Raw genomic sequence first — 26553 nt, forward strand, 5'->3', positions numbered from 1 at the left:
TCGTACAGACCCTCTCCTGGCCGCGGGGTCCGCTGCCATCAGCCCAAAGCTGTGTGTCCTCCTTCTCCACACTTGCAAACATACCTTAAGCCTCTCTGGTCCACCCCTGCCTGAACCTCCACCATGGGCAGTGGGAAGTCCCCTTTTCGCCTCCTAATCCCTCCATCTCTTTGCAAATCTAGAAGAAATGGTCAGATTTTGCTCAGTCATCTGCAAAAACCCAAGCACCAGGCCTAGATGCTGGTCCTGCGAGAGGTGCTATAATTGCAGCATGGTCCCATCAGGGAGGCAGCCACCCCTTGGCTCCCCCTCACCAGATCCTCTGCCGTGTGAGGCAATTTCTCAGCCAATTTCAGGAATAAACAACTCGCTAATGGTAGGGCACTTGAAGGGATGATGCGGCACCCAGAGAAGGCGGCAGCTCAGTGCATGTCCTAATGACAGGTTATCAGACACATTGATCCCACTCGCATTTCTGAGCACTGGCGAGGAAGCAGCCGCCTCCTTCAGCTACCTGCTCAGAAAGGCTAACGACCCCGAGAGCCAGATGACCAGAGACCACATGAAAGAAGGGGAGGTGAAACAGGGCCGAAGTGGTCAAACATGTCAAAATAGGCAACCGGAGCTTCCTGGGAAGCAGAGCACCCCTGTCTCCCTGAAGATGTCTAAGGAGGTGAGGGATGTGTCCTGCCTGTGTGCCACCTGGAGACCTGGCGAAGACTGGCTGCTGTTCTCATTATAAGAAATTACAAAAAATACCAACAACCCCCAAACAAAAAAAAAAACCCAATATGAGCTACCAATGTGTAATCAAATGTGGCAGGGCATGCCAAACTTGAAACCTGAAAGTAAATGCAAAGCAGTCCAGAAAACAAAACAGCTGGACTGTAGCTCCAAGTCTGACAGCCACCCACAGAGGCTTTCTAAGATTTTTGCCTAAAACTGGACCAAGACGGTTCACGAGTGAGTTGTGGTCTGGATGCCCATTTTGAGTCACCAGGGAGGAGACTGACTTTTTGGTTTGGAGATGTTCTTTAGAAGTGTCTGAAAATGAATGTCCAAAAAAGTTCAGGACCCTGAAATTGCTGGTGTTTTATTAATATTCTGACCACATCACTCCTCACTGCTTTATGTCTTAGCTTCTTGTCTGTCAGAAATAGGGAATGCGAGGGTCTGATCTGAGTATTACAATACTTGCTTACAGTGCTGTCCCTGCCCACTAGGTAATTTCTGAACTGACAGGGAGCCTCAGTCCCCCTCCCACAGAGATGACAAATCTGAAATAGAGATAGCAACTAGGTAGAAGAGACAAACATGGAGGAAGAAGAAATGGCTTGGAGATGTTCAGGTCATGGATGACCACATGGGCACGGGCATATAATTTAGGCAGTGTGTTACTTGGAGACAGCCAGAAATGGCATATTTCAAAGGAGCACAATTCAGCTCCTTTAATTTCCAAGTGTTCCCAAGCTGTCTGTTTTGGTCAGTTTATCAGTTTTATCTGTTTTCTAGTTCTTTGTCTGAGGCTGTTAGCACTTCTGTTTACCTCAGACGTTGCTTTTCCTGCCCAGATAGTAACTCTCCTTCTTCTACCTTTCCAAGGGCCTGACCCTTGGCTTTCTGTAGCTCTTTCTATCCTGTTTTTCTTAGCTGCCCATGTCTTTCCTTTAGTTTCACCTGCCTAGTGAGAATTAGGAGGCATTTGGAGACAGGGTGAGAGTGGCATTTGCCAGGCTAACGGAGCAGTCTCAAGGACCGCGTTATAGATTTGCTTACACATATTCTCTCCCAATCCTGATACTCTTCTGTCTCTCAAAAATCAAAAAGTGACTTGAGCTTTCTTTAAATTTTTTTTGGAGAGATGCTTTTCACCATCCCTACAAAATAAAATCTATTTTAATATATAGAAAACTACTGTAAGACAGAGTAAATGAGGTCCCAGAGTGGATAAGGCTCATGCAGTAGTGCTAAAGCCGATGAGATATGTCCTTTTACACCCAAAGCAGTGAATTTCCCAGTGCAGTTTACCTGATGCCAAAGGTAAATTTGGAAAAGATGACAATCCAGGGAAAGATCCTTGGTTTTTATCATGGGAACTTTCTTTCATCCCAGTCAGGCAAAATGAGTGACTCGGGAAGTGGAGATTTGGTTTTAGTCCTGAAGACAGCTGGATCTGTAACAGCCAAACAAACTGTAGGAAAGTGTTAAACTAACCTTCTGCCATACCATGATCAAAAAGAAAAGAATAAAAAAGGAGATAATCCTTGTTTAAATATCACAAGCAGCAGCTGAGTCAGTGAGAGCTTTAGACTGGAAATGTCAGGGAGGAATTTAGATTTTCAGAGCAGTTGCTGGTCTGCAATTATCATAAGTCACTTACAGGGACCCCATGTTTCTCATTGCCCTCAACCACACGTCTGTAGGGAGGGGAAGTAGAGACAAAACACATGGCCCTACTGAGGACAGATAAGGGAAATCGAGCATGATGCCACTAAAGGAACAAGGCAATTCCCTTCAGGCTATGACCAGGCTACTGTGGCTGTGTGGGTTAGACGTAGGCAGGGAGGAAGGGGGATGGAGAGCAGGAGGAAGGCAAAGAAGAGGAGAGGCAGGGAAGGGAATGGAAGTGGTATGAGACAGAGGCGATCACTGGAGAAAATTGCTTGCTAGCTCCCTAAAAAGGGCGTTTCTTTGCTTCTGGAGCTGTTTTGGAGGGTAGGAATGGAGACAAAACAATGAAGATTGGAGTTTTTCTAGCCTTTCCTTTTGTGGCTCTTTTCCTCTTATAACAGCACCTCTTGCTGCAATCTAGCACGTCCCCAATGTAAATTCAATAAGTGAAAGCACTATTAACTCTCCTCAGACAGGCACTGCCCCCACCAGCATGGGAAGGGAGAAGGATGAGCACTTGAAACACGTAATCTTAACCATATTATGTGATGCAGGAACATGCATTTTCCCAGCGTGGGAAGGCTAAAGGCTTCCTTTGCAGGGATGGTGATTTTTGCCTGCCTTTCCTCACTAAAATGTCAAGCTTCCAAGGTCAGCTCCTGGTGCGATGTAAGACAGAAGGACCTCATGCACGCTGTGCTGGAGGGAGTTAGCTGGTGTCTACCCTGCCCTCCTGGCTGGGGACAGCATGTACTCTAGCTCCTGCTTTGTGGTTTGTGGCAATGGGACACTGGGCCATCACAGCCATTTCTGCTCTTGCATAGCACATGGGCTGTACAATCTCCCTTAGTCTTATGCTGTTTTAGCTCTGTGTCTGATAAACATCATCCTCAGATGAGGCATCCCATTCTGGTTAGGAAATTTCAAGCCAAGGGGAACATAGCTTTCCCAACATCCATGGGTTTGCTCACCCTCACTATTAAAAAAAAGTATGCCTTACTGCTATCTGAACTCTCTTCTTGCTTAACTTTCAGCTACTGATCTTTTTGTTCTCTTCTCCGCTAGATTAAAGTATCTGTATTTGTACAGGACAGTCCTATCATTGTAAGGATAGGAAATGTAATCTCATAGACCCGGCTTTTCCATTTTGTCAGCCCAGTAGCTTAATGGTAGAATTACTAAAGTCAGGCATATTGCATGAGTATAGATCTCAGACTCTTCTCTTTCTTTACCTTCCATGACTGTGGATCAATAAAACACTGTTGATATACCTTGAAGATCCAGAAGACAAGCATAGGGCTTTGATGAGTCATCCCGTTAAGCCTGCTGGGATGAAAGAGCCGTGCCAGGGTGATACATTTGCATTTCTTCTCTAAAAAGAAGAGCAAAATATTTTCTCATGCTCTTCCCCATGTTTTTACTTGATGACTACCTGTTAGGAATAACAGATGAGATCCAGAGCAGATGTGAATCAATCGAATTGCATTGACTACTGTGAAATGCTGGTGCCAATTTCCAATTCAGACCTGGTTGTGTCTACATAATGGATCTCATCCATTCAATGCTGAATGTAAAATATCTATTTGTCTGTAAACAGAACTATGAGTAAACATTTGTATGAAGTCAACATGGTGACATTTTCATAGGTCTGAGACCCCTTGTGTAACTCCCGATGCTAAAATTACATCAGACCTTTGTGTGACAGGTGGACTGTTTCATACTCCAGTGCCTGAGGAGAGGGGGAATGGAGCGGGGGAGAAGTTGGCTGTACTCTGTAAGCTCGGARGTAGCACTGAGCTGTATTTCCCTGGCAGCTGCTCTTCTTATCTCTCTGGCTGGCCTGGAGCTGCTGTTGTAGAAGAGAAGAAAGGGGATGAAAAAACTGGGGGGAGAAGATGTATAGATGCCACTGAACTGACATGTTCATGATGAAGGAGAACATTGGGCAAACACTGACAAAACACTGATGGAAAATCCTTGGCTACTGCTAGTGTCATTTGCTTCCACAGCCAGAACCATGAGGGATGAGTGACCTGAAAACTGAGGAAACAGCAACACTCAGGTGAATGTCCCAAAAGCAGATTTGGGTCCAGGTCTATCCTAGCCATGCTGGAGTCCTGCAGTGCAGGTCCTAACAGTCACAGGGAACTCAAAGCAAATCTCAAAGACTCAAAGTCACTTCTGGTCCCATGTTTCTGTGGCATCAACTTGGATGGGGCTAAGACCTCACCAACAAATAGTGAAGTGTTTCCAGTCCTTTCGAAAGGGTGATGGGGACTGGCTTAGGATCCCTTGCCACAGCTTCACTTTCCCCATTCTGATGCAGACAAGAGTTGGGTAAATTATATCTAACCCTATGGCAGAGGCAGATGAGCAAGGGGGTCAAATATGCTGGGCTAGGACACTGTTCTCACAAACAGTGAGGAGACTAAGTAACCCAAAGCTTGCTTTCAGGAATGACTTGATACAGAAAGACTGGGACTTAACAAACTTGGCAATAAAATAGGAACATGCCCTCAACTTTCTCTTTTCATCTACAGAAAGAGTCAGCAGATGGCCTCGGAAAAAAAATAAGCAGTAGCATGAATCTTTTCTGCATGTATTAAACAATATAAAGGCTGGATGGGAGATGGACTACAGGCAAGAAGAGTAATTTCTCAGATTTTATGGGAGAGGGACTACAGGCAAGAGGAGTAGTTTCTCAGGTTTTTGTAGGCAAGCAGAATTCACCATTGCTTTGGATCCTCTTTTGGCCAGGAGGAACTTCTCTTTCCCCTGCCTGCCCCAGAGTTGGCTTCACAGGGGACACCTTTCATTTAAAGTTGAAATGGGGATTTTTGGCAGTTGTTAAAAAAGACTCTACAAGCTAGCGTCCAAGTGGGAGTGGAAGGGGCAAGTGAGCAAACAGGTTCATTACCCACTTTGTCAAAATACAGCTGCTGATGGCTGCGGCCAGTGAATGACTAATGGGATCCATGCTTCCCTCTCATTAAATGTGCAATTTAAACACTCTTTCTGGTGGCTTGAGGGACTGTAGACTGCAGGTAGGACATCCACATTACTCATTTTAGGCTCTTAGCTGGCGTAAGGAGCCCCTCAGGCCCTCTGTTTTCCGTGAGCACTTCTGTAAGCTGCCGCAAAGGGGGATGGCTCCCATTCCCCACCAGCCAGCCTCCCTTTCAGGGTTCGCCCCTCTGAGCACCCTCTGAAGGGAGGCTAGAGCCACRTCCAGAAGTACTTCCATTGATTTTGGCATCTATTGCCCACTATTAACTGTTTCTTCCCAGCAGTGCTGAAAAAGGTGACAGTTCCAGCAATTATCAGCCTCAAAGCAGAAAGCGGGAAATTAAGGCGGTGAGTTAAATGACTTGCCCAAGGCCATGCGGCAAACAGCCAGAAATGCAGCCCTGTGTTTTCTGCACTAGTTGTTGCCAATAGAATTAGTGCTGGACATTTGATTTTTCTTGTCATAATGTTTCTGCTGTTTTCAGGTAGTTGTTTACCGGTCAAACCTTTTTTCCAGAAGAGCAAATACACTGTCAGACTCAATGCTCAAAAATTCTGTGCTAGATCCCCATATTAAGAAGAGGTTTTTTGTAATTACTGTTTCCTGGATTTTTCTTTCCCCTGTCTGGGAGCTCCCAGACTCCTGTTCAATCTTTTCTCTCCTTTCCAAAGGGCTTCATTTTTTAAAGAAAGCTGAGGTCATTATGTGATCATCTGACTGCAGGAGCTGGGAATAAAACATTGGGTGTCACAGGACACATGTTAAAATCAGCAGGGCTAGTAGTACAGCAGGAGACCTATTGCAGTACAGAACTAAGTAGCAGGTTAACTTTCTGCCCTAAGGTGGAATTCCCTGTTTCTGGAGAGTGTGCTACCTTTAAAGAAAACTTCTTGGTTCCTGTTATTCTTTAGACATATTTCTCTTTCTTTTTCCTGACAAAGTCATGGATACAGACTCCCATGCAATAACACAAGTTGACAGAGGCAGTGTTCCTTAGTTGATGGAAAAGTAGGCAAAGCTGCCAAATTTCTCAGGATATTATTGGTGATATTTTTTTTCCTTTTTATTCGTGACCTTGTTAAATAAGCTGTCTGTCAGTTAGAATATGGTGGTCCGGAGGTGTCTACAATTAGTTTTACAACTGCACAAGATGGCACGCTCCAAGAGACGATGCATTTTATTCCACCACCCACTCCTGACTGTCTGCTTGCTGCCCACATTTCCAAAGAGAAAATTACTCGTAAGTGCTTCCCCATTGATCTAAGATGAGAAGGTTATTTTGGATTCTGCAGTGGCAGGTGAGTCATCAACACAATAATTCTGAATTTTCACTTGCATGTTCCCAGTCCATTTCCTGATGCAGAAAGGGAGAGGAATTACTTCTCCAGTTTCTGAAGTCAGGACTAAGTTACTGGGGAGAGGGAGATGCTGATTTCTCTCTACATTCCAGCAGCCTTTTTTCTCTCTGAAAACCCTCTCTCCAAACCATTCACCACTTTCCTTGAAGTAATACCATTTTCCTCTGAATAGTTGATTGCTGTGAAAATTTCCCAGAATTACAATTTCATTGTTGAACAATGTGAGGAGATTTGCTAGGTTGTGAGTCAAAACTGGAGCAGCATGAGGACAAACCTTTGAATTTAAAAAAAAGGAACAGAAAAGAGAGTTGTGAGACTAGCCAGTCAATGTGCTTCAAATTGAGGGCGGGCAGGCATTTTTGATGGGTAATAGGAGCATTCTCAGAAGGAATATTCTCAGATTTAGCTAAAAACTGATTTGGCCTTCTGAAATGTCAAAACTTAGACACAGAGCTTTGCAATTCACTGCTAAAGATATTGGCCTTGATCCTTACGTCAAATGGCTTTGCCTTCGTGGAGCAGAACTCTGACAGCTGTATACTGTGTTTTGAGAATATACTGATGCATACCAAGGCAAAAAAACACTGGATGAGTTTGCACAGCCCTATTTTATCTCCTATAGGAAAGTGTGTTTTCTGCCACACTCTTTTTATGTAGACAGCTTTTTTGATTTTGCTCCATGATTCACCCACTTGCTGGAAGAACAGCAATGGCAGAAGACTGCAGAAGAGAGCAATGCACAGAAATAGAGTTGTGACTTGAGAAGACTCCCTCTCTGTGTGAGGCCAAAGTTAAAGCTGTAAACCTGAGACTGGAAAAGTCACAGCGGACCTAAGGCGGCAGCGAGGATTCAATGCTCGAGGAGAACAGATGGGGCCCCAAAAGTCTTGGGGCTGTGGGAGGGGAAGGAGAAGGGGACAGGAGGCCATAAGAGCCCTGGGACAAGGAGAGCATGGTGGGTGACACCAGAGAGGTGTAGATCCCAGGGAGGATGGAGGGATCGTGGTGTGAGGGGGAGYGGAGGAGTGCCAGCACAAGGCCCCCACGCTGGGGTTCTTTGTGTCCCAGTGGAAATGGCCATGGAGGGAGGAAGCAGGGGGCCAGGACCCCTCATCCCGGCCCCACGCCTGTCCATTGGCCAGGTCTTGAGCTACTAAACCTCGTTTGATCTGGCAGTGCTTTTCCCTCAGAGTGGCGGGAGATGTCTCGGTTCCTCTTACCAAAGAGCTAGCACACTCTGCTTCTTGCAGCCCCCCTTCACCTAGGCTCATTTGCTGAGAGAGAGCACAAGCACTGAAGTCAGTGTTTGGTAGATAATAGGAGGCTGCAGAGTTAAGAGGGAGATGCAAATTTTAATTACATTTTTTTCCTGCTGTTGCCCCAGCCCTGGGGAGGCTGCAATGACGTGGAGGCATGAGGTGTCATTATGGGTTATTAAACTCCTTTGTGGCACTTGGTGATGTTGAATGGAGCTGTGAAGGGAGAAGAGAAAAAAACATCTCTTGATGGAGCTGGCTAACCTCTGCTGTAATTACTTCACGTGGCAGACTATAATTATTCGGACTATGGGAGGGAAGAGGGAGAGAGAGTGGATGAGAGCGGGAGGAAGAACAACACCAGGGACTGGCCACAAGACACGGCCATCGGCAAAGCTCTTGGTTGCAGTGGGAGATGTCAGCTTGTCATCACATCAGCAGGCATCGCCCCTTCCTTTGCTCTGCTCCTGGTGCCCTTGTGCAGTACCAACCCTGCCTCCTGCCCCTGCGGCTCCCCAGGTCTGCCAGAAAGACCCGTGCCCTCACTCTTGGGACCCATATCAAGGTCACAGACTATCACATGGAGATCTCTTCAGCTCCCACACTGGGTGACTGCTGCTGAGCACATCAGGATTTTTCTCTAGACAGTGAGTTTGGTCCCCATATCTGAGGTGCTTAGAACGGTGATTATTATAAACACTTGAGGATGCACAAAATGACCAAATTAATCCAGTCAAAAAGGATTTTGTCTTCCTTTACTCTCTGCACTGCCAGGCCTGCATCCAACGGCAGGTGGAATGAGCCTCCAAAGGCCACTTTAAAACCACTGTTTGTGAGAGCTTTTTTTTATGTGATTTACGAACATGTTACAGCTGTCTGCAGGAGGGCAGAGTGACTCGTTCTCTTCCCATATTTGTTAAAGTACTTTATTAAATTTCTCAATTCTTTACATAAACTGACATTTTAAGACTATCCTTTGAGCAACTTGATTACAAATTTGAATAACTGGAACTTGCTTTGATGGCTGATATTAGGTCAGTTAGTCAGTTACTAAAAATAAAAGGTCTATCAAAATGGTTTCTCTTTTTTATTTCAAGGTAAGAAAATGTGTGAAGGAAAAGAGTTTAAGTAAGTTCATTAAATATTTTGAAATTTGTCTTTGTCTTAAAATTGAACTAAAAACTCGAAATCAAAAATGTTGAAATTTTATGTTATACTACACACTATTTTGAAGTGTAATGCAATGCAGAAGAGTTCAGTCAGAATGAAAAGTTTCCTTGATAAAAATATTCAAATGCAGCTATTAGAACTCTCCTCTTGTCCAACTCTCTTTTTCTTTCCTAAATGAAATTCCAGTGAAACTGGCCCAATCTTAGAAAACCTTTTCATTGTAAAAAATCTCATCTTGTAACAGTATATCACACTGCCAAAGTCTCTGAATGTTTTTTATTGAGTGTTTCTTGAATACTTAGCCTAACAACTGTGGCTTGCTCAACTTGACTTCTTTGCAACTTAATCCTACATTACTTAATATGTTTGCATGAAATTGCCTGGTCTGGCTATAAAACGCATAGAACAGCTTCATTGGAAAAGCAAACAGTTAATGGCTGGAAGAGGTTATCTTCTTCGCTTTCTTTGTATGTTTACTTTATCAGCACCTTAATGGAGTTAGGGAATCCCCAGTGAGTGCTCTTCATTGATCTATAATGTGAAAGACATATAAGTTTTATTTCTGTTTCCTCTTTTGGAGCTGATTCTTCTTAGTGCCAGTCCTCTTAGGACTTTCAGCAGTCAACAATTCATTCTGTTTTATTTTTGCTTTTTTTGTGTTTGTTTGTTTGTTTTTCCAAGGACTTGTGAAATTTAATGTAAAGACTAGCTTTACTAGGAGCTGTGCTGGGTTTTACATGAATGCTGTCCCAGAGTCATTCCAAAAAGCCGTTTGGCCCCTTAGCCAGGAAGAAATCAATGACTGAGCATGTGGCCATTGAGGCGAGCCTTCACTTGCTTCTCAGGTCAAAACACTCTCTGGGTTGCAGTGTGAAGCAACGGTGGTGATGTGCAGGTCTTCTTTTCTCTGCACTTTCTGAGAAAATGGGCTGAGAAAGCTCCTGAGAAGGGGCAGAGTGCAGTGAGCCCAGCAGGACGCCTGCCTAGGCTGCAGTGCAGGAGCGTGCACTCTTATCTCAGAGAGGTATTGCTCGCTCCCTGGGCTGTCTGGCTACCAGGGCTCACCTCCGCCAGCGGCACAAACCAAAACCACCGTAGGCCTGCACTGATTCAGACTCCCCAGCACCCCTTCTTTCCCAAGGAGATCCTGGAATTCCAGGTAGTGCTTTTCCACCATTCACTCCTCTAAATTTGGTGGGGTTTTATCTCATATTTCAAGCATCCAGGGTTTAGCAGAGGGCAAACAGAAGGTTTAAGGGACTCAGAGGGGATTATGGATGAAATGAAATTAAAGCAAAACCAAGGGCTATTCTGAGTGTGTGTGAAGGGGTTCTGCACATGAGGCTGGAGGGGCCGGGGAGAGAAGAGCTCCTGCCTGCCGCTTAACTCGTTCCTGCAGTTCCTGTTTGAGAAACTAGCAGGGTGTTTCCAGCACCAGGAATAAGACAATCCCAGGTGGCTGACTTGAGTCAAAATTAATTTCTGCTCACTACTGGACCAAATTTTTAGCTGCTGCCAACTGCTGGCTTCAAAACAAACTTGCACCACTTTCCAGCCTGCTAGGCTCTCCCGAGATGCCTTAACGGGGCTGGCAGTGTTTCCATGCTGCCTGCACCCTGGGCTTTGCAGAAGGTGGCAAAACAGCAAGAGCTTTGAAGGCTTGAGGAGGGCAATGAGGCACTGATCCTGTGGCACTGCAAAAATCATCAGTATCATTGGCACAAACTCAGCTCTTTCGCTTGAAGGGAGAGGGGCCACGGAAAGGCAGGGCCAGTAACGTGAACCAGGTAGCTTTGACAGATGACTTCAAAAGCAACACCGCGGACAGGCAAGGCTGTTGGGGAGCGATCCTGCAAGTGGCCAGTGAAGTGCCACAGGCTTCCCCGCCACCGGGATTTATGTCAGCCGATAGCCTGTCCCCTAGTGCTGTCGCGGTTGCTCGAAGCAGGGCTGTGCATTTACACAGCATCCATTTGGAGTCGGGGAGCTGCTGCAAATCCTGCAGGAGGAAAAGGCCACATTTGCACAGGGCATGCAGTAAAGCACAAGCCCAGGGACATATCCTGAGCTGCCACCGAGTCTTACAGCCCCTGAGGTCCTCAGACATTTGCTTTTTAGGAATTACAGCAAGAGCAGCAAAACTCTTTGGACGGCAGAATTTCCCCCAATGCAGGCATTGGGAGAAATCAGTGTTATTTCCTATTCCTTTATTCCTTTGCTGTCTTTACACGGCCAGAAGGCAAACAAGGAAAAAAAGCTAGAGAGGGTTGAATCTCTTCCTTCTATTTGGTCCTTTCACCAATCAAAATCCTTTCATGCAACTCCAAGCTGTGCAAGCAAGTGTGCTGGACTGAAACGCAGCGCAGGAGCGAACTCCATCGAGAAGGGGGGGGGGGGTGGAAAACCAGAGAGCAGAAAGCTTTTGGGCGCAGGCAAACAAGTGTGCGTGGGGGAGCGGCTGGTCTGTGAAGGCAGGGTGTCTGCAATCTTCGTAGCGATTAGATTTAATGGGACAGAAACGTTTCTCTCCTTCGCGTCCCCTCCTCCTCTCAGCCCGAGGGGGAGACGGGAGGGAGGTGATGATGAGGAGGGGGGGGAAGATTTGAAAGAGTCTTTGACGTCAGCCCTGCCCTATAAAAGGCTGGCAGGCAGAGGAAAAGCTGAGAGCAGAACTCGTGGAGGAGCAGAGATGCCAACCCCTAACATCTCCACCTCTGCAGCCAAAGGCTTCCGCAGGGCCGTGTCCGAGTTGGACTCCAAGCAAGCTGAGGCCATCATGGTAAGACAACCCTACCCCAATCCTTCCCTCTCCCTCAGCAAACAGCACTCTCTACTCTAGCTATAGGTAACGGCAACCAGGGATAGCCAGACCAACACAGTCTCGGTGAGAGTCCTCACCCGGGCATCTCCGGGCTCTGGACTGGCAAAATAAAACTATCCGAACAATTCCCGCTGCCTAGGCACACGTGTGAAATGTAAACATTAGGAAGGCGAAAGCTAAAACTGATGCACCCCCCCCCCCAACCAAATCTGACTACTACAACCTGTAGAACGAAGGCAGGGATAACAAGGAATCCCCAGGGTGTAATGCAATTGGAATACCTTAACCCTCTCCTGATTTCAAGGCAATAAACTGCAGCAATTTTTTCGTCTGTTCCAGCATATAAAAAAGTGTGTTTTTTGTTCCAGACTACATACAAGGTACAGACAATTTAAGTCAGTTTGCTTGTYGTTGCCGTGTCCGCAGTCTCATTCTCTCCCAATACATCCTTCCCCTGACTCGGTTCCCACCCTTCCCTGCCTATATAGGACCCTCAGCTTAGCCTGGGGAATATTTCAGCRCACACTAAAGCTATACCTGCAAGGGAAAGGAAAAAAAAACTTCACGCTGAGCTGTCAAGTGCCTTTAGAAAGCAAAGGCAGGTGAGCCAGTTACTCTGGCTGTAGGGACACGGGCGTTTTCCTACCTAACCCTAACGAATGTCAGGGGAGACATGAGAAGCATGGATGCTCCTGGACAGCAGTGCGGATGGAAAACGTGGCCATCCCATGGGTGACTGCAGAGGCAGGACAGCGGATGACTGCAGCAGGTGGCATGGGGAGGCCCCCCCATCAGGGACTCAGTGGGAGGAAACGTGGGGATCACCCCGGCTTWGGGAGCAGCTGTGTTTTGGCAGGCATCTGCAGCCCTTCACCATGCTTGCTCCTCACAGCAGGAATGGGGGAGAGCAAAGCCTGCAGGGGTGACAGCCTTGAAAGGGGGGTTTTAATGCATGCAGAGAGCCTGCCCTGAAAAATCAGAGCATTTGCTACACCTGGAGCGCATATCATCGATCTATAACACCTGTTGCTTCAAACACTTGTTTGCTTTGCTGAGCAGCGACAGTACTGTCACTTCTCCCATCAGTAAAGAGAAGTAGCTCTGCAGAAACTCAAATCAGGAGATTTTTCTCACCTTGCATCTTCTCTGTCTTTTTTCTAGTTCGGCAGCCAGCAGGCCAGTTGCTGATTTCCCTGTTTCTTTCCCCTATGCCTTGACTTTTTTCACCCACTCTTCTCTTAGCCCTGCGTAATGCTGTGACTTGGGAAAATCAGCCACTGTATAGGCAACAAAARGTGTTTTGGAGAGTGCAGTATGCTAGGAAGGGAAAAAGAGTTAGGAAACAAAGAGGAAAGCCTGTTTTCACTAAGAAATAAAAATCAGGGAAGGTTTCCCTCTTGCAAAAGCTTTTTCTTTCCAGAAAAATAGTGAATACTTAAGTGATTCTTAGAAAACTTGTATTTTCCAGGCAGCTGGTCAAATCAGTGCTTGAGACATTTGTTCCTCTCYGGAGAAGGGGAGAGTGTTTAGTTATTACATGGACTGGGATGTTGCTAGTGTTTTGCTGGGAAACGGGATGCTGGACAGAGGGGCCAGAGGAATGAGGTTGTATCAGGTGTATTGGCAGGAGCAGGGCAGCCTGCTTGGGGCTCCTTCGGCCTATAGCAGATATAAAACCTCAGCCCCTCTCTGAATCCCCTCGTTGAACGGCAATTTTCAGAACAACAACAAAAAATAATCTCCCTGTTAGGACCGCGTTGAGAGCGAGCAGCGTGAAAGGCTTTGCCCTTTCCTCTTATTTGGAGGAGGAGATCTCCACAGTCCTCTCATTTATTTTGCTGCCTYGCACCGGCCACGAGGCGTGACTGTGCATCTGAGCGGGACGGCACGTGCCCCTGTCCCCACGCGGTGCCGGCGGGCCGTGGCCGAGGGCCGCCCTTGCCGCTCACCTCTGGCAGCTCCGGGTGAGCGCTGGGACCTCGGAGGGGGAATGGTACAAACTCAGGGGGAAGAAAAGGCCTTCCCCCAAAGAGCTTCGCAATCCCAGAACTCGTCTGCGCTGGAAGGTGCTTTGCGCACCAGCTATTCCAGCTAAACTGCTGCCTGGAGACAAAGCTCACGCCACAGAAAGTTCTCTTCCTGTATATTTGCTTTTTCTGTTGCTAATAGTTTTTACAAGACACCTCTGGGCTGCAGCTTAGCAGGGCTTTTGTTACAGCACGTGCAAACATACCCAGCCAGCAGACAGCGGCTGGATGCAAAACGGCAGGAAGGGCTGCCGGGGAAGCAGCGATGAGCTATTGCTGTCCCCAGGTTACACAGCAGGATTTATTCTTTAAAACTCCCGCCTGTTTGCTAGATGGTCGCAAACAATAAGCCTGGGAGAAAGCCAAAGTACTTGAATTCAGAGTCGTATTTTTAATGCCTCTGCTGAGGCCGGGCACTCTGAGTTGCAGCAGTTTCAAAGAACTGAAGATTAACCCATCCTTCATGCTAGGTTAGTCACCCTGTCAGACACAGGCCGTAGATACGCAAACTGATGCTTTGCAAAACCAAACCAAATTTCTAACCGTAGCAGGGTAGGCACTCAGGCAGCCAGCCRGCAAGGCGGTTCAGAGGCACCATGTCACCGCGGCGTCGGGAGAAAGGCAGGCGTTTATCACGAGAAATCAGTCTGGCTAGTCTGCATACAAGAAGCACGATTCCTAGTTTCCAGCAAAGGTAGGCAACCCCCCCCGCCAGGGAGCGTAAATGCGAGGGCAGCGGGGAGGACGAGGAGCTGGAGAGCCAGGCAGGACCGTGCGCGCAGCCGAGGCAGCAGGCAGCCCCCCTCCCAGCACCCCCCTCCCAAACCAAACGCAGCCTTTGCCTTCTGCGTCCAGCTCGGCTCGGCGCCTTCCTTGCGGGGCCGTGGCGGCAGCCTCTCGTGGGAGCCCGAGCKCTTCTGCACCGCAGGGCATAGTGCAATAAACTCCTCTAGCCAAGGAGCTGCCTGACCTCGGACCACCGCGGAGCTCAGTTGCTGTGGCTAGTGCAAGACTGTTTGCCCTGCTTATTGCAGGCACTTTAAAGTAAACACCGGCTTAACTTTAAACAGAGGAGCGATATAAAACACACACTTAAAGCTGAGCATGCGCTTACCAGCTTTCTAAAGTTAGGGCTCAGGGCACTTATTAGATGTCTTCTCTCTTTGGGTATGAATGCTGTAGATTTAGACAAGCAGCAATATGAGCTTATTTATTAGAAAGTGTTTTTCTGTGCCACAAGGAATAAAGCGGTTGAGGATCAGCAAATATAATTTCCAAAGGGTATCTTTATTAAAAAAAAGGACTGGGTAGAAGCGCGTGGGCTGGTGCCTGGATGTGCAGCATTTTTCAGACTGCATTTAAAATGTCAGAGGGAACCCCTGAAGCTGGTTTTACACTATTAAAGCACTCAAGAGGATTTTTAGAGAAAACATTTGTTACTGATGGTGGGTTTTGAAAATCAGAGAGAAAAGGGGCTTAGTATTTGAGCTGTCTATATTTTTCAGAGGAAAACATCCTCCAGATTTTCACAGGATAGACTGATGAGCACGTTTCTCTTTTCTAAATATTTTCAATGGAATTGGAAGAAAAACTGCAGCCAGAGTGGCTCTGTATGAGCCTGTATGTGCTGAATGTCTTTACGGGCTGCTCCTTCGTTGCTGCTGTCCCAGGTCTCTTTTAGCAAGTCCTGAGGGTTGCCATATGGTTTGGATATTGAACACACAAAACTGGAATCAGATGAGCTGCCTCGAAATACAAAACTGACTTGCAAAATGACTGAGAACAAATAAGGTAGTATTTTGGCTATTTGTATAATCAAGGAAGCAACAGTGATGGAAACAGTTGGTAGCTCACTATAAATATAAAACAGGTAACCTGACATGACCCCAGGCACAAAGACGCAGCATTTCAGGTGCAATTACAAGTAACAGACATCTGAAGGAGTTTGTTGGGACAAAAATGAATCTACAGATCAGTGGGGAGTAGGAGAAATTTATTCTCTGGTGTAAATGGACGTGGCTCCAATTACACTTCAGTGGGCAGGCATCCACTTAATGTCAGAAGAAAACAGCTCTGCGGTGTGTTTTAAGTGGCAGTAAATAATTATAATTAAAAGGYTGTTAGGCTGCCAGGGTTCCTGCCCCTTGAAGCGTGGCTGGAGAGCGGTGCAGTGCAYGGGCAAAGCAGTGCAGGGAGGGTGTGCGCGAGGATGTGCGTGGTGGGGCGCTGTGCAGAGGGCACTGAGGCGGCAGTGCTCTCAGGCCAGCAGTTGGGCTGGACCCTGAAAACAGTTTACCTAAGCTGCCATGCTAATACAACAGCAAAGAGCTGCAGCATTAGATGAATTTGTAGTTTTTGCTGTGGACATCAGTTGCCCCCCGCCCCATACATCTTTTCTCAGGTAACATCATATTTATCTAACACCTCTCCACTTGAGTTCATTAGGCATCTGAGAACTGAGTAAAATTTTTTCCCATTTTTAGTTTTCAAAAGATATTGAAAACTGTTGATAGGGAAGGTGAGGGGAAAAGCTCACTCTCCAGTCATACTGTAAGTGTATTTTGCACAGATATTTCCCAAAGCTTCACTTTTTCAAAAAATTTATTTCTAAAGCCCAGTCCCCATCATCAGACCTTCCTCTTCACAGTCAGACAAGCCAGTCCAAATTTCTCCTTCATCCTCTGCTCACACCTCAGCCAGCTATCTGTGATATCCTCTAATCTCACATACAGCTCTACCAGAAAGACTATTTATTTCTGTTCTGCCTTCAGTCTCCGCGGTTTATTGGTAGACGTCAAAGCCTCATTGAAGATGCCAGGAAGGAAAGAGAGGCTGCAGCTGCAGCTACCGATGCTGCGGAGTCCACAGAAACCATTGTCTTTGAGGAGAAGGATGGGAGAGCCATGCTGAACCTCTTCTTCATGCTCAAGGGAGCCAAGACTTCACCACTGTCCCGTGCACTCAAGGTATTTGAGGTGAGTTCCTAACCTGTTACATCAGACTCAAGGAACACATTAGACATTTGGTGGTCACTCAGTGAGAAACACCACTTCAATCTACTAGAGAAGAGTCAGACTAGGTCTGCCTGCTACAAGCTCTCAGTTAATTCTCTGCATGATCTCCCTACCCTTAGGCCAATCCCCTTTGCTGTGCTCATGCCCCTAGCGCACCGTCTCTCACTTTGAATCACTAGGAATGAGCCATACCTTCACCTGGCAGTGCTCTGGTTATAGTACTCTGTCTCTTAATTACGGGAGCCAACCACCCAGCTTTGCACCGTGGAGTCAACTACACAGCTGCACACCTGCAATTCACAGCATTGTGCTTGTAGCAAACTCTAACAGCACCCTCTACTGCTCAGCACTTCAGCTTCATGCGCTGGTCTCTGATCGCACCTGCAAAACATGCCGTATGGTTTGCATGGCCACAGAGCAAGCCCCCCTTGCACAGTATTGATCAGCTTCTAGGTCAAGGCGTTGACTGTCTCTGAAAGGCATCACCGCACTGATCCTTGGTCAAAGAGTTACAGGAACAGCTTCACCCTGGGTGTAAAATTGGCATATTGATTTCCGAAGTACTTCCCTACTTCAGGGATGAATTTGATTCATGTGTAAAAGGTTGTGCTGGTTCTTCTCCAGAGATGCACTGTGTGTATGGCTTTCATATCACGGGGGATTGGTAATTAATAGAGCTTTTTTTCTCCTAGCCAGGAATCAAAAGTTTCATTATCTTGGATATTGGTACCATGAATGGAAAGACTTACTGAGATAAGGGCTGATTATTTAAAAAATCAAAACACAACAGCTTGCAYTTATACAGTACATTTGCATCCAGAAGGATTCAAAAGCAGTTTGCAAACTAAGGTGCTGAGCTATGTTTTATATACAGCACTTTAAAATTCCATTGACTTCAGCAGTGAGAGGAGAGGAGAGGAGAATTTGTTCCTATGAGACAGTCACATGGGGCGTAAGGGCCCTCTGGAGGTTCCTGGTCCAACCTCATACTCAGAGCAGGTCCAGTCACAGCAGGTTGCTCAGGGCTATGCCCGTTGTGTTTTGAATACCCCCAAGGATGAAAATCCCGCAACCTGTCTGAGTCCCCGGTATAGTGTTTGACCACCCTCATGATAAAATATATTTTTTTCTCTTTTCTTCAATATCCTTGGTTCCAACTTGTGCCCGTTGCCTATTGTCCTCCCACTGTGCACTTCTGAGAGAATCTGGCTCTGTTTCCTCCACACCCTCCCATCAGGCAGTTGTAGACATTAAGAAGGTCTCCGCTTCATCTTCACTTTTTAAGACTGAACAAATCCAATTCCCTCAGCCTCTCTTCATATTTCATTGTGCTCCATCTCCCTGACCATCTTTGTGTCCCTCCAGTGAATCTGCTACAGCACATCAATGTCTTTGTTATACGTGACACAGCACTCCAGAGGTGATCTCCTAAGTGTTGAATAGAAGGGAAGAATCACATCTCTCAACCTGTTGTCTACTGTCTTGCTAATACAACTCAGTACATAGCTGGCCATTCTCATCACAAGGACACACTGTTAGTCCATGTATTAATACAGACAGTTATGAAATAACACTTTCTTTCCCCATAAAATGCAACCATTTCTAGGGTAAAATCAGATCACCAGCAACACCACACAGCAACAGCACTACCTTATAGTGGTAAACACACAAAAAATATTTTGGGGGGATAAGTATTTCCCTGAAATTGTAGGGCATTCTAGCTATTTATTGCCCATCCAGTAGCATCTTTGCTAATCTTATGAAAAGCATTTAAGGATCTTCAACAATTACAAAGTATCTTGTATCTCCTTTAAAAGAAGGGCATATTCTGGGCAACATATTGCTCTTGTCTCAAGACCAAAAGTGTCCCTAAGACAAGCCTGGGAGACAAAACCCTTGGTATTGTCATAGTTGTAGTTTCCTTCCTAGGAGAAATGTACAGCTGTCAGAGAAGGTGTGAAAAATCCTTCAGTGTATCATTCTGCTTAGCAGGTATGAAAAATGGAAGTCTAAGCTCTTGTACTAGGAAGATTTTATATTACACTGGTTTTAAAGTCTATAATTTAAACAATTTTTAAGTATCATGCAAGAAGTAGGGGCAGCTTATGTTCAAATAATGCTTGTTTCCTCCTGGAGCAATTTGCTTGCTGCATCAAGAGCTCTCCTGGTAAAAAAGCTCTTTCAGCTTGTCACAGAGAGAGCTTTAAAGATAATAAAAAGACAAGCATGTCAAGCCACAGTAGAGGAAGATTCATTTCCCAGATCCCTCTGGCAATGCAGGTACAAGATATGAAAGCAGACGGGCGTAATGACATTTGCCTCATCATGAACCAGGCTGCAGGGAAGCTGGTTTCACTCTGCTGTATGTGTTACATGCAGCCAAAGCATAGGTAATGCAATCACAGCTGTCAGATTAATGCAAAGGTATTGATTGTTGAGGGGACAATGTAATAGTGAAGTTGGTAGGTACATTCGAAAAACACGATCCTAAATTTAATTCACCTGTGGCATTGCATCTGTTCCTTCTCATCTTTCTGCCTGTGATTAACAAAAGAAATCATGTCCCTTCCTCTACTGAAGATCTCCCAGAGACACTGGAAAGGTTGGGTTGTTGTCCAGGGACCTGGGCTTGCACTGCCAGCTTTCACCAAGCTAAAGAAAATATCTGCAAATCTACCAGGACCTTTGGGAAGACTATAGACTCCATTTTGCCCCTCTCTATTCTTTGAGTTCAGTTCTGATAAAGAGCGACAAAGTAACACTCCTGAAGACTTGGCAGAGCTCAGGAACAGTCTGGATGTGGGCAGAACAAACTTTTCTCCTCTCCTTGAGGGCACTTACAAGAACAAAATTATTTCAATTGGCACTACCATTTTGAGCACTGGGATGAAAGTTTCTCTGGGGTCTTTACATCAGTGCCTGTTGACAGGAGGGAGGCCAGACTTTTCTGATGTAGACACTGAATAGCAATGAGATAGCTGTTACCTCCCAGCCGTGACCACCCTGAGGGTGACCATAAATGTATGATGCAGGGTGAAATCCTACCTCACATGAAACTGGATGTTCGACCTATCTGCTTGCAGTTTTTTTGGTGRCCGGGTCAATAACATGTAAGGTGGTTGCTGTAGATCCATTTTGGCCATAAATCAGCAAACAAGGAGATTTGAGGGGGAGTGAGTTTTCTCCATGCAGCTGCACTGGGAGCCTTCAACACGCAACACTGCTTCCCAGCAGCTTCCTTGAAGTGAAGTCAGTGCAAGAAAGGAGCCGGAGAGCTCCCTGGTCTTCCCTGATTTGGGCTGGGGCCGGACGACCGGGGCGAGTGTCCGGCCGCGGCGGTGGTTTCAGCACCCTGGCCAGCGCCGCCCCCGCCGGGCTCCGCGAAAATGAGCCCTTTTTGGGGGTTAAATTACCAAAAAACTGCCTTGCCTTAAGGGAGAAGCTAAAGGAAAAAGGTAACAGTAGGTGGCATTTTGCCATATGAATTGCCCATCTTGTTAAGATCATTTTTGCCTCCGAGGAAGTTTTCAGTTGAAAATTGCTGACCAGCCCCACGGGCTGTTAGTCCGGGATGAAAAACTGTAGTATTAATGGATAAGTGTGTTCATCCCAGTTAAAAAAAAGGAATAAAAGCATAACCTCCCCCTCCCCCAATATATCCGTATGGACATTTTGGGGAAGTATTGGTAGGTGTTTCAAGTGTCAGAGACTTGTTTAATGCTTTTGTTTTTTTTTTCCATGTTCTAAAAGACGTTTGAAGCTAAAATTCACCACCTGGAGACCAGGCTTAGCCGAAAGCCCCGTGAAGGGACCACTGAGCTGGAGTATTTTGTACGGTGTGAAGTCCACAGCTCTGACCTCAATACTTTCATTAGCTCCATCAAGAGGGTAACAGAAGAAGTGAGGACCACTAAGGAAGACAAATGTAAGGAACTTACAAACTGTTTGACTTTCATGCACAGACTGAGCCTTAGAAACCTGAGTGGAGTCTTTGTTATTCACAAGGGATCCTATATCTGGGTTGTCTAGAGACCACCCTGGTAATATAGTTTAACTGTTGTTGCCTCACAGTCCTTGTAATCCAGATCCCTTACCCAGAGTTAGAGTTTATAAAGGTATCTCTCTGTGATCTGATCATGCAAGTAAACACCCTGAGCTAAAGCATTTGATGATTCTATCATCAGGACATACCAGAGCAGAAAAGGCTCATTATTCTGCAACCTAGTCCATGATACACTTAAGCTTCCACAACAGAAGTAGTGATAAGACAGAGAATACCTTTGGATCCTAAGAATTATGTTGGATCTCTGTTTTTTGTTTGTTTTTGCAAAGTCTGGAGTCTTTGAACATGATCCAATTTGGTCTTCTAGTTTACTTATGTCATAAAATGTTCTTTTGAGAGACAGGCAGGGAAGTTATGAGATGGAGATTGTGGCATTAGAACTGACTGTGGGATGGGAGCATTGAGAGTGAGGGACCACAGCCAGGGAAGTACAGCTACATCATGTGCAGTTGTGTGTGTATGTGCTACGTCAGGTCACATATGTACTGTTGAACACCACAGCCCCTTCTCAGCACAGGATGCTCAGCTTTCATTTCCACAGCCACAGTTTCTCTCTCTCTTTCTCTCCCTGCAGTCCACTGGTTTCCCAGAAAAATCTGTGAATTGGACAAGTGCCACCACTTGGTCACTAAGTTTGACCCTGACTTGGATTTGGATCACCCGGTGAGTTAGTCTGTGTGGGCACGTCCTCACATTCAAGTCCTGAGCATTCCCTCAGAAGCAGGGAGGTAGCAAACACCCATTACTGCAACTGGTCAGAAAATTATCATGCAATCACCATCATGAAAGAAGTTGCTCCAACCAGTGGTGAACTTTGCTGGGTGAAAAGTTTTAGTAACTAATTAAAAATCCTGTCTCTGTTCCTATTTGTCATAACAGGGATACTCTGACCAAGTATACCGCCAGAGGAGGAAAACGATAGCAGAAATTGCTTTTCACTATAAGCAGTAAGTCTTTCCTAACATCCACACAGGAGTAATTCCATGTCAGTGCAGCTTGTTGGGAAGTTATTGTGCTACTTCTATGAGATTTTTCTCTTCTTTGATGATGTTTTGTCTCCCCATTCAGCCTTTCCAGCTCCTTTTCTGTGCTCCTTCTCTCTGGGTATTCCAATTTTTTCCTAATGTAAAACTGCCTATGGTCATTAATTCACATATTCATAAATCCAGAACAAACCTCCTGCATAACAAAGCTACATATAATTCCATCAAACCCCAAACTTCATTTTGAAATATTGCATCTCTTTTAGAATGACATCTAGTCTTGACTTCAAAGTTTCAAGCACCGAAAAAGATAACATGTGCTTAGAAAAATTGTTCAAATGGTTCATTATTCTGGCTGTGAAAAATGTGTGTTTTATTTCTAAACCGAATGTCTGTAGCATTAGCTTTCACCCACTGGATCACACGTGCCTTTCTTCTGCTAGACTGAAGAACCATCTGCTGTCAGAATTTTTTTTAATGGTATTTATAGACTAAATGGTTCACCTCTTAACTGTGTTTGATAAATTAAATAGATTCCAGCAATGGCTTCATCATTGTCTTACATAGAATTAAGACTATCTCTTGAACTCCTACTTAATACTCCTGTTCTGATGTATCCAGTGATAGCACTCAATCACTCAGCTACAACATCAGACAGAGCTCTAATATTCAGCTGGGTTTTGTAAAATAATCCCCAGATCCTTTTTAGTAACAATGCCTTCCACTGTAGTGTCTCCCTCTCTAAACGGGACTTTAAATGCAGAGTCCTGTAGTTAGCCCCACCGGAAAGCAGCCTACAGAAATGGACGGCGTTGCCTTTCTGAGCTATGCATACACCCAGCCTGATTCCAGCAGGACTTACTGCTCTATTAGATTTCATGTTCTTTGCAGATTTCAAGTCCAGAATATATATATTTATGTTTTTATCCTGTACTCCTATTAAATGCATGGAATGTCTTTGTGCCAGCAAGAGAGTCCTGAGGGACCCAGGAAGATGATGCACGCATTTAGGATAAATGACATATCTCATCTGGAGGTTAGCATTTATAAGGTGTTGTGTAACATCCCTTCTGGCTGTAGATGGAATAGAAACTGTGCTTTACTACAGTAATACATGAATACCTCATCTGTTCAAATACAGAACAGAAGGATTTAGGAAATACAATTGTAAATGCTAGTGCAGAAAAGGCAGAAGTATCAGTCTTCTTTAGTTCTCACTTATATTAATGTTAACATTTTCTTTTCTTGTTGTCCTTACTCTTACTGACCACATATTTTTCTGCAGTTCAAATGCCCTTATTCTTCCTTATTAACTACTTTTATTTCCTAACCACTGATTCATTCTGATGGCTTTAAGAATGAATGGAACCATCAGCTTCCTGCTGTCTATGTTAAATATCAACTTCAGGCACATATTCTTTTTTTCTTTTTTTTTTCTGCACAGTTTCCATTTCTTGGAAAATACCATGCCTGCTAAGCTTTCACTCATGCCTTGTTCATTATAACATCTGGTTATACTAGTGCTTTTCCTGTGTCCATATATTTGTTGCATCTGTACAAGTGACCTAGTACTAAAACTCTGTCTTTCCTATCATCCGCTTGTTTGTTTTAAAGATGATTGAGCAACGTCATGCAGAGCACCTTCTCAAAGGTGCATGTTTTTCAAAGGGAAGAGCAGCCTGGCTTGTGCTCCCCTACTGCCATTAATGGTACATTTGCCTTGCAGTGGGGACCCAATCCCTCATGTGGAGTACACAGCGGAGGAGATCGCTACCTGGTGAGTGCTGATTTAATCTGTGACATTTATTGGCTTCCACTACCTGAGGTGGCAACCAATAGACACCAAAGCTCCCTTTTCCCTGGCTGCCTGTGAGGAATAACGACAGGATCTTCACAATTGCTCAGTCACCAAACTGCAACCAAACTAACGATGATCCTCCTCTCTTGGAGCTGCACTTTCAGCCTGCCTTCTCCAGGAGTTCCTCCAAGGAATCCTCCACAGAGAGCTAGATAGGTCAATTTGGAAACCACTTCTCCAAAGGGAAGTTGGCTTAGTGGCAGCCTCCAAACACAAGGATAGTTATCATAGCTGTGGAGAGAAATATGAGGGCAAGAGTGAATATCTGGATCATATCTCACTTGGAAAAATGCTTCCTCTGAGCATTATCACTTCCAGGAGTGTCACTGCAGGAATGTCTCTGAAAACAAGACTGACTATTAGAATTGATTATTCAAACTTCTAAACAAGGTCATCTCTCATTTATATTAAATGACTTTGTAGTGTGACTTTAGGAACTAACCTAAAGGGAATATTTTAATTCCACTTAGTACTTCTTACCTGTAACATTGACCTAATATTAGTTCAAGGTCAGAAGCAGGTCTGTACAGATACGACTTTGTTGACATTGCAGACTCATTTGAATGGGGAGTGAGTGTGCATGTGTTTGTGTGTGTGCAAGTGTGTGTAACCCCGTGAATGTGCAGAGACACATAGACTTAGTGGTGTGGAAAACAAAAAGGACAAGAAAACCAGACACACAAGAATTTGACAGCATATAACCAGAGGACAGGAGCAGACTAGACATGCAAAGCCAGACTCTGACCACGTACCTCCTCTTGTTCTAAAGGAAAGAGGTATACAGTACACTAAAGAGCCTGTACCCAACCCATGCCTGCAAGGAGTACCTAGAAGCTTTTAATCTACTGGAGAAATTCTGTGGCTACAGCGAGAACAACATCCCTCAGCTGGAGGAGGTCTCCCGCTTCCTGAAAGGTGGGTGCAACTGAAGGGGAGGCTAGTGAAAAGCACAGACAACCTGAAACACTGCTGGGGTCTGATGAAGTGCCAGGGCTCCAGCATAATACCAACAACTGCTGTAAGGAAACATGGACTCAAAGGAGGAGGGTGTGAGGTGAGATTTGGGAAGAGAGCTAGCGGACACCTGCATATTGCACACACAGGCCAGAGGATTGACTACAGCTGGCAGGGACTGCCAGGTGATGGAAGGGTAGGTAAAATAATGGGCTGCAGCTGCAAGCCCAAGCCCACAGTTTCAGTGATCCTTCTGAGCACCAGCCAGCCTAAGGAGCAGACGTTGCTGCCTAGTAGAAGTAGAAATACTAGGTCTGGTGCTGCAGGAACTCTTTAATTTCCAGCACTGAGGTTTTTGTTGTATGTTTATAAAACTGACTATCAGTGCAGCCCTGTGAGCTGTAGCATGCTCCTCAGTGACTGCATGAACTATTTCAGAGAGAACTGGCTTCCAGCTCCGGCCCGTGGCTGGCCTGCTGTCTGCTCGGGACTTCCTCGCCAGCCTGGCCTTCCGGGTGTTCCAGTGCACGCAGTACATCCGCCACGCGTCCTCACCCATGCACTCCCCGGAGCCGTGAGTACTGCTTAGCCCGAGATGGCCTTCCTCAGCTGAGACAGCTCCCCTAGCACAACAGCTCGCTGAGGATTAACATTTTGCTTTCTCTCCAGTGTGCAAAACCTGTGCTAATCATGTTTTCCTTCTTCTCCTGGGCAATGGAAGGGACTGCTGCCACGAGCTCCTGGGGCACGTACCAATGCTGGCTGACAAGACATTTGCACAGTTCTCTCAGGTACAGCAGATCTTCTGTTTCTTCACGCTGAGAGAGCAGGGGGTGAGATGGGAATCCAAATCTAGCTCAGTCTCACCCTCCTGGCAGGCAGTTCCAAGGATGCTGCCTGGAGAAATGTTTCTCCTCTCCTAACTTCTCCTGGATTTTCACAGCACTGCGACAGTAGCTGTACATTGCTTTTTGGCTGCCCAGTCCTAGCAGGAGTTACTGTAGGACACAGAAGTCTGCCCTGAACCACTGACTGCAGCAGGAGAGAGAAGCCATAGCAATACTGTGTATCCGCCCCTTCTTATTTGCTGTAGGCAAGTCAGCCATGGGCTTGGTAGCCATTCCTTGAGTATGTAACATGACTGCCTCTGTCCCAGTGTCAGCAGATTTCCCCTTTGCTTCCAGCTTTGCCTCTGACTGCTCATTCATTAATTTCAGATGTGTCACTGGCCACCTAACCCCTTCTTGTTTTTTTCTAAGGTTTATTTGTTTTAAGCACAATGTTCAGAAGCCTTAGTCATGAACTGAAAGCCCTAATGTRTAGTAGAAATGTCAGACTCTGCACCAGAGCATTTTTAATCTGAGCATGACAAAACCACAGCAGGTGTCTGAGAGTTCACAGAATCGCTGAGGTTGGAAGGGACCTCTGGAGATCATCTAGTCCAACCCCCCTGCTCAAGCAGGGTCACCTAGAGCACGTTGTCCAGGATTGTGTCCAGGCAGCTTTTGAATATCTCCAGAGAAGAAGACTCCACAACCTCTCTGGGCAACCTGTGCCAGTGCTCTGTCACCCTCACAGTGAAAAAGTATTTCCTCATGTTCAGATGGAAGTGTCTGTGTTTCAGTTTGTGCCCATTTCCTCGCGTCCTGTC

General features: G+C 45.8%; 1 protein-coding gene across 1 annotated transcript in view; it reads left to right on the top strand.

Annotated features, from left to right (window-relative positions):
- The first annotated feature begins 11869 nt into the window (after positions 1-11869).
- Positions 11870-26553, top strand: part of TH (tyrosine hydroxylase) — a 19452-nt gene continuing 4768 nt past the window's right edge. Inside the window, exons 1-9 of the mRNA XM_026078977.1 lie at positions 11870-11961; positions 16802-17005; positions 20795-20969; positions 21682-21770; positions 21987-22054; positions 23817-23867; positions 24718-24863; positions 25341-25476; positions 25624-25693. Coding sequence (XP_025934762.1) covers positions 11872-11961; positions 16802-17005; positions 20795-20969; positions 21682-21770; positions 21987-22054; positions 23817-23867; positions 24718-24863; positions 25341-25476; positions 25624-25693 — 1029 coding nt within the window. The 5' untranslated portion in view covers positions 11870-11871. The remainder of the gene's footprint in view (positions 11962-16801; positions 17006-20794; positions 20970-21681; positions 21771-21986; positions 22055-23816; positions 23868-24717; positions 24864-25340; positions 25477-25623; positions 25694-26553) is intronic.

The sequence above is a fragment of the Apteryx rowi genome, unplaced genomic scaffold (assembly GCF_003343035.1).
Source record: "Apteryx rowi isolate R43461 unplaced genomic scaffold, aptRow1 scaffold_49, whole genome shotgun sequence".
Classification (NCBI taxonomy): Eukaryota; Metazoa; Chordata; class Aves; order Apterygiformes; family Apterygidae; genus Apteryx; species Apteryx rowi.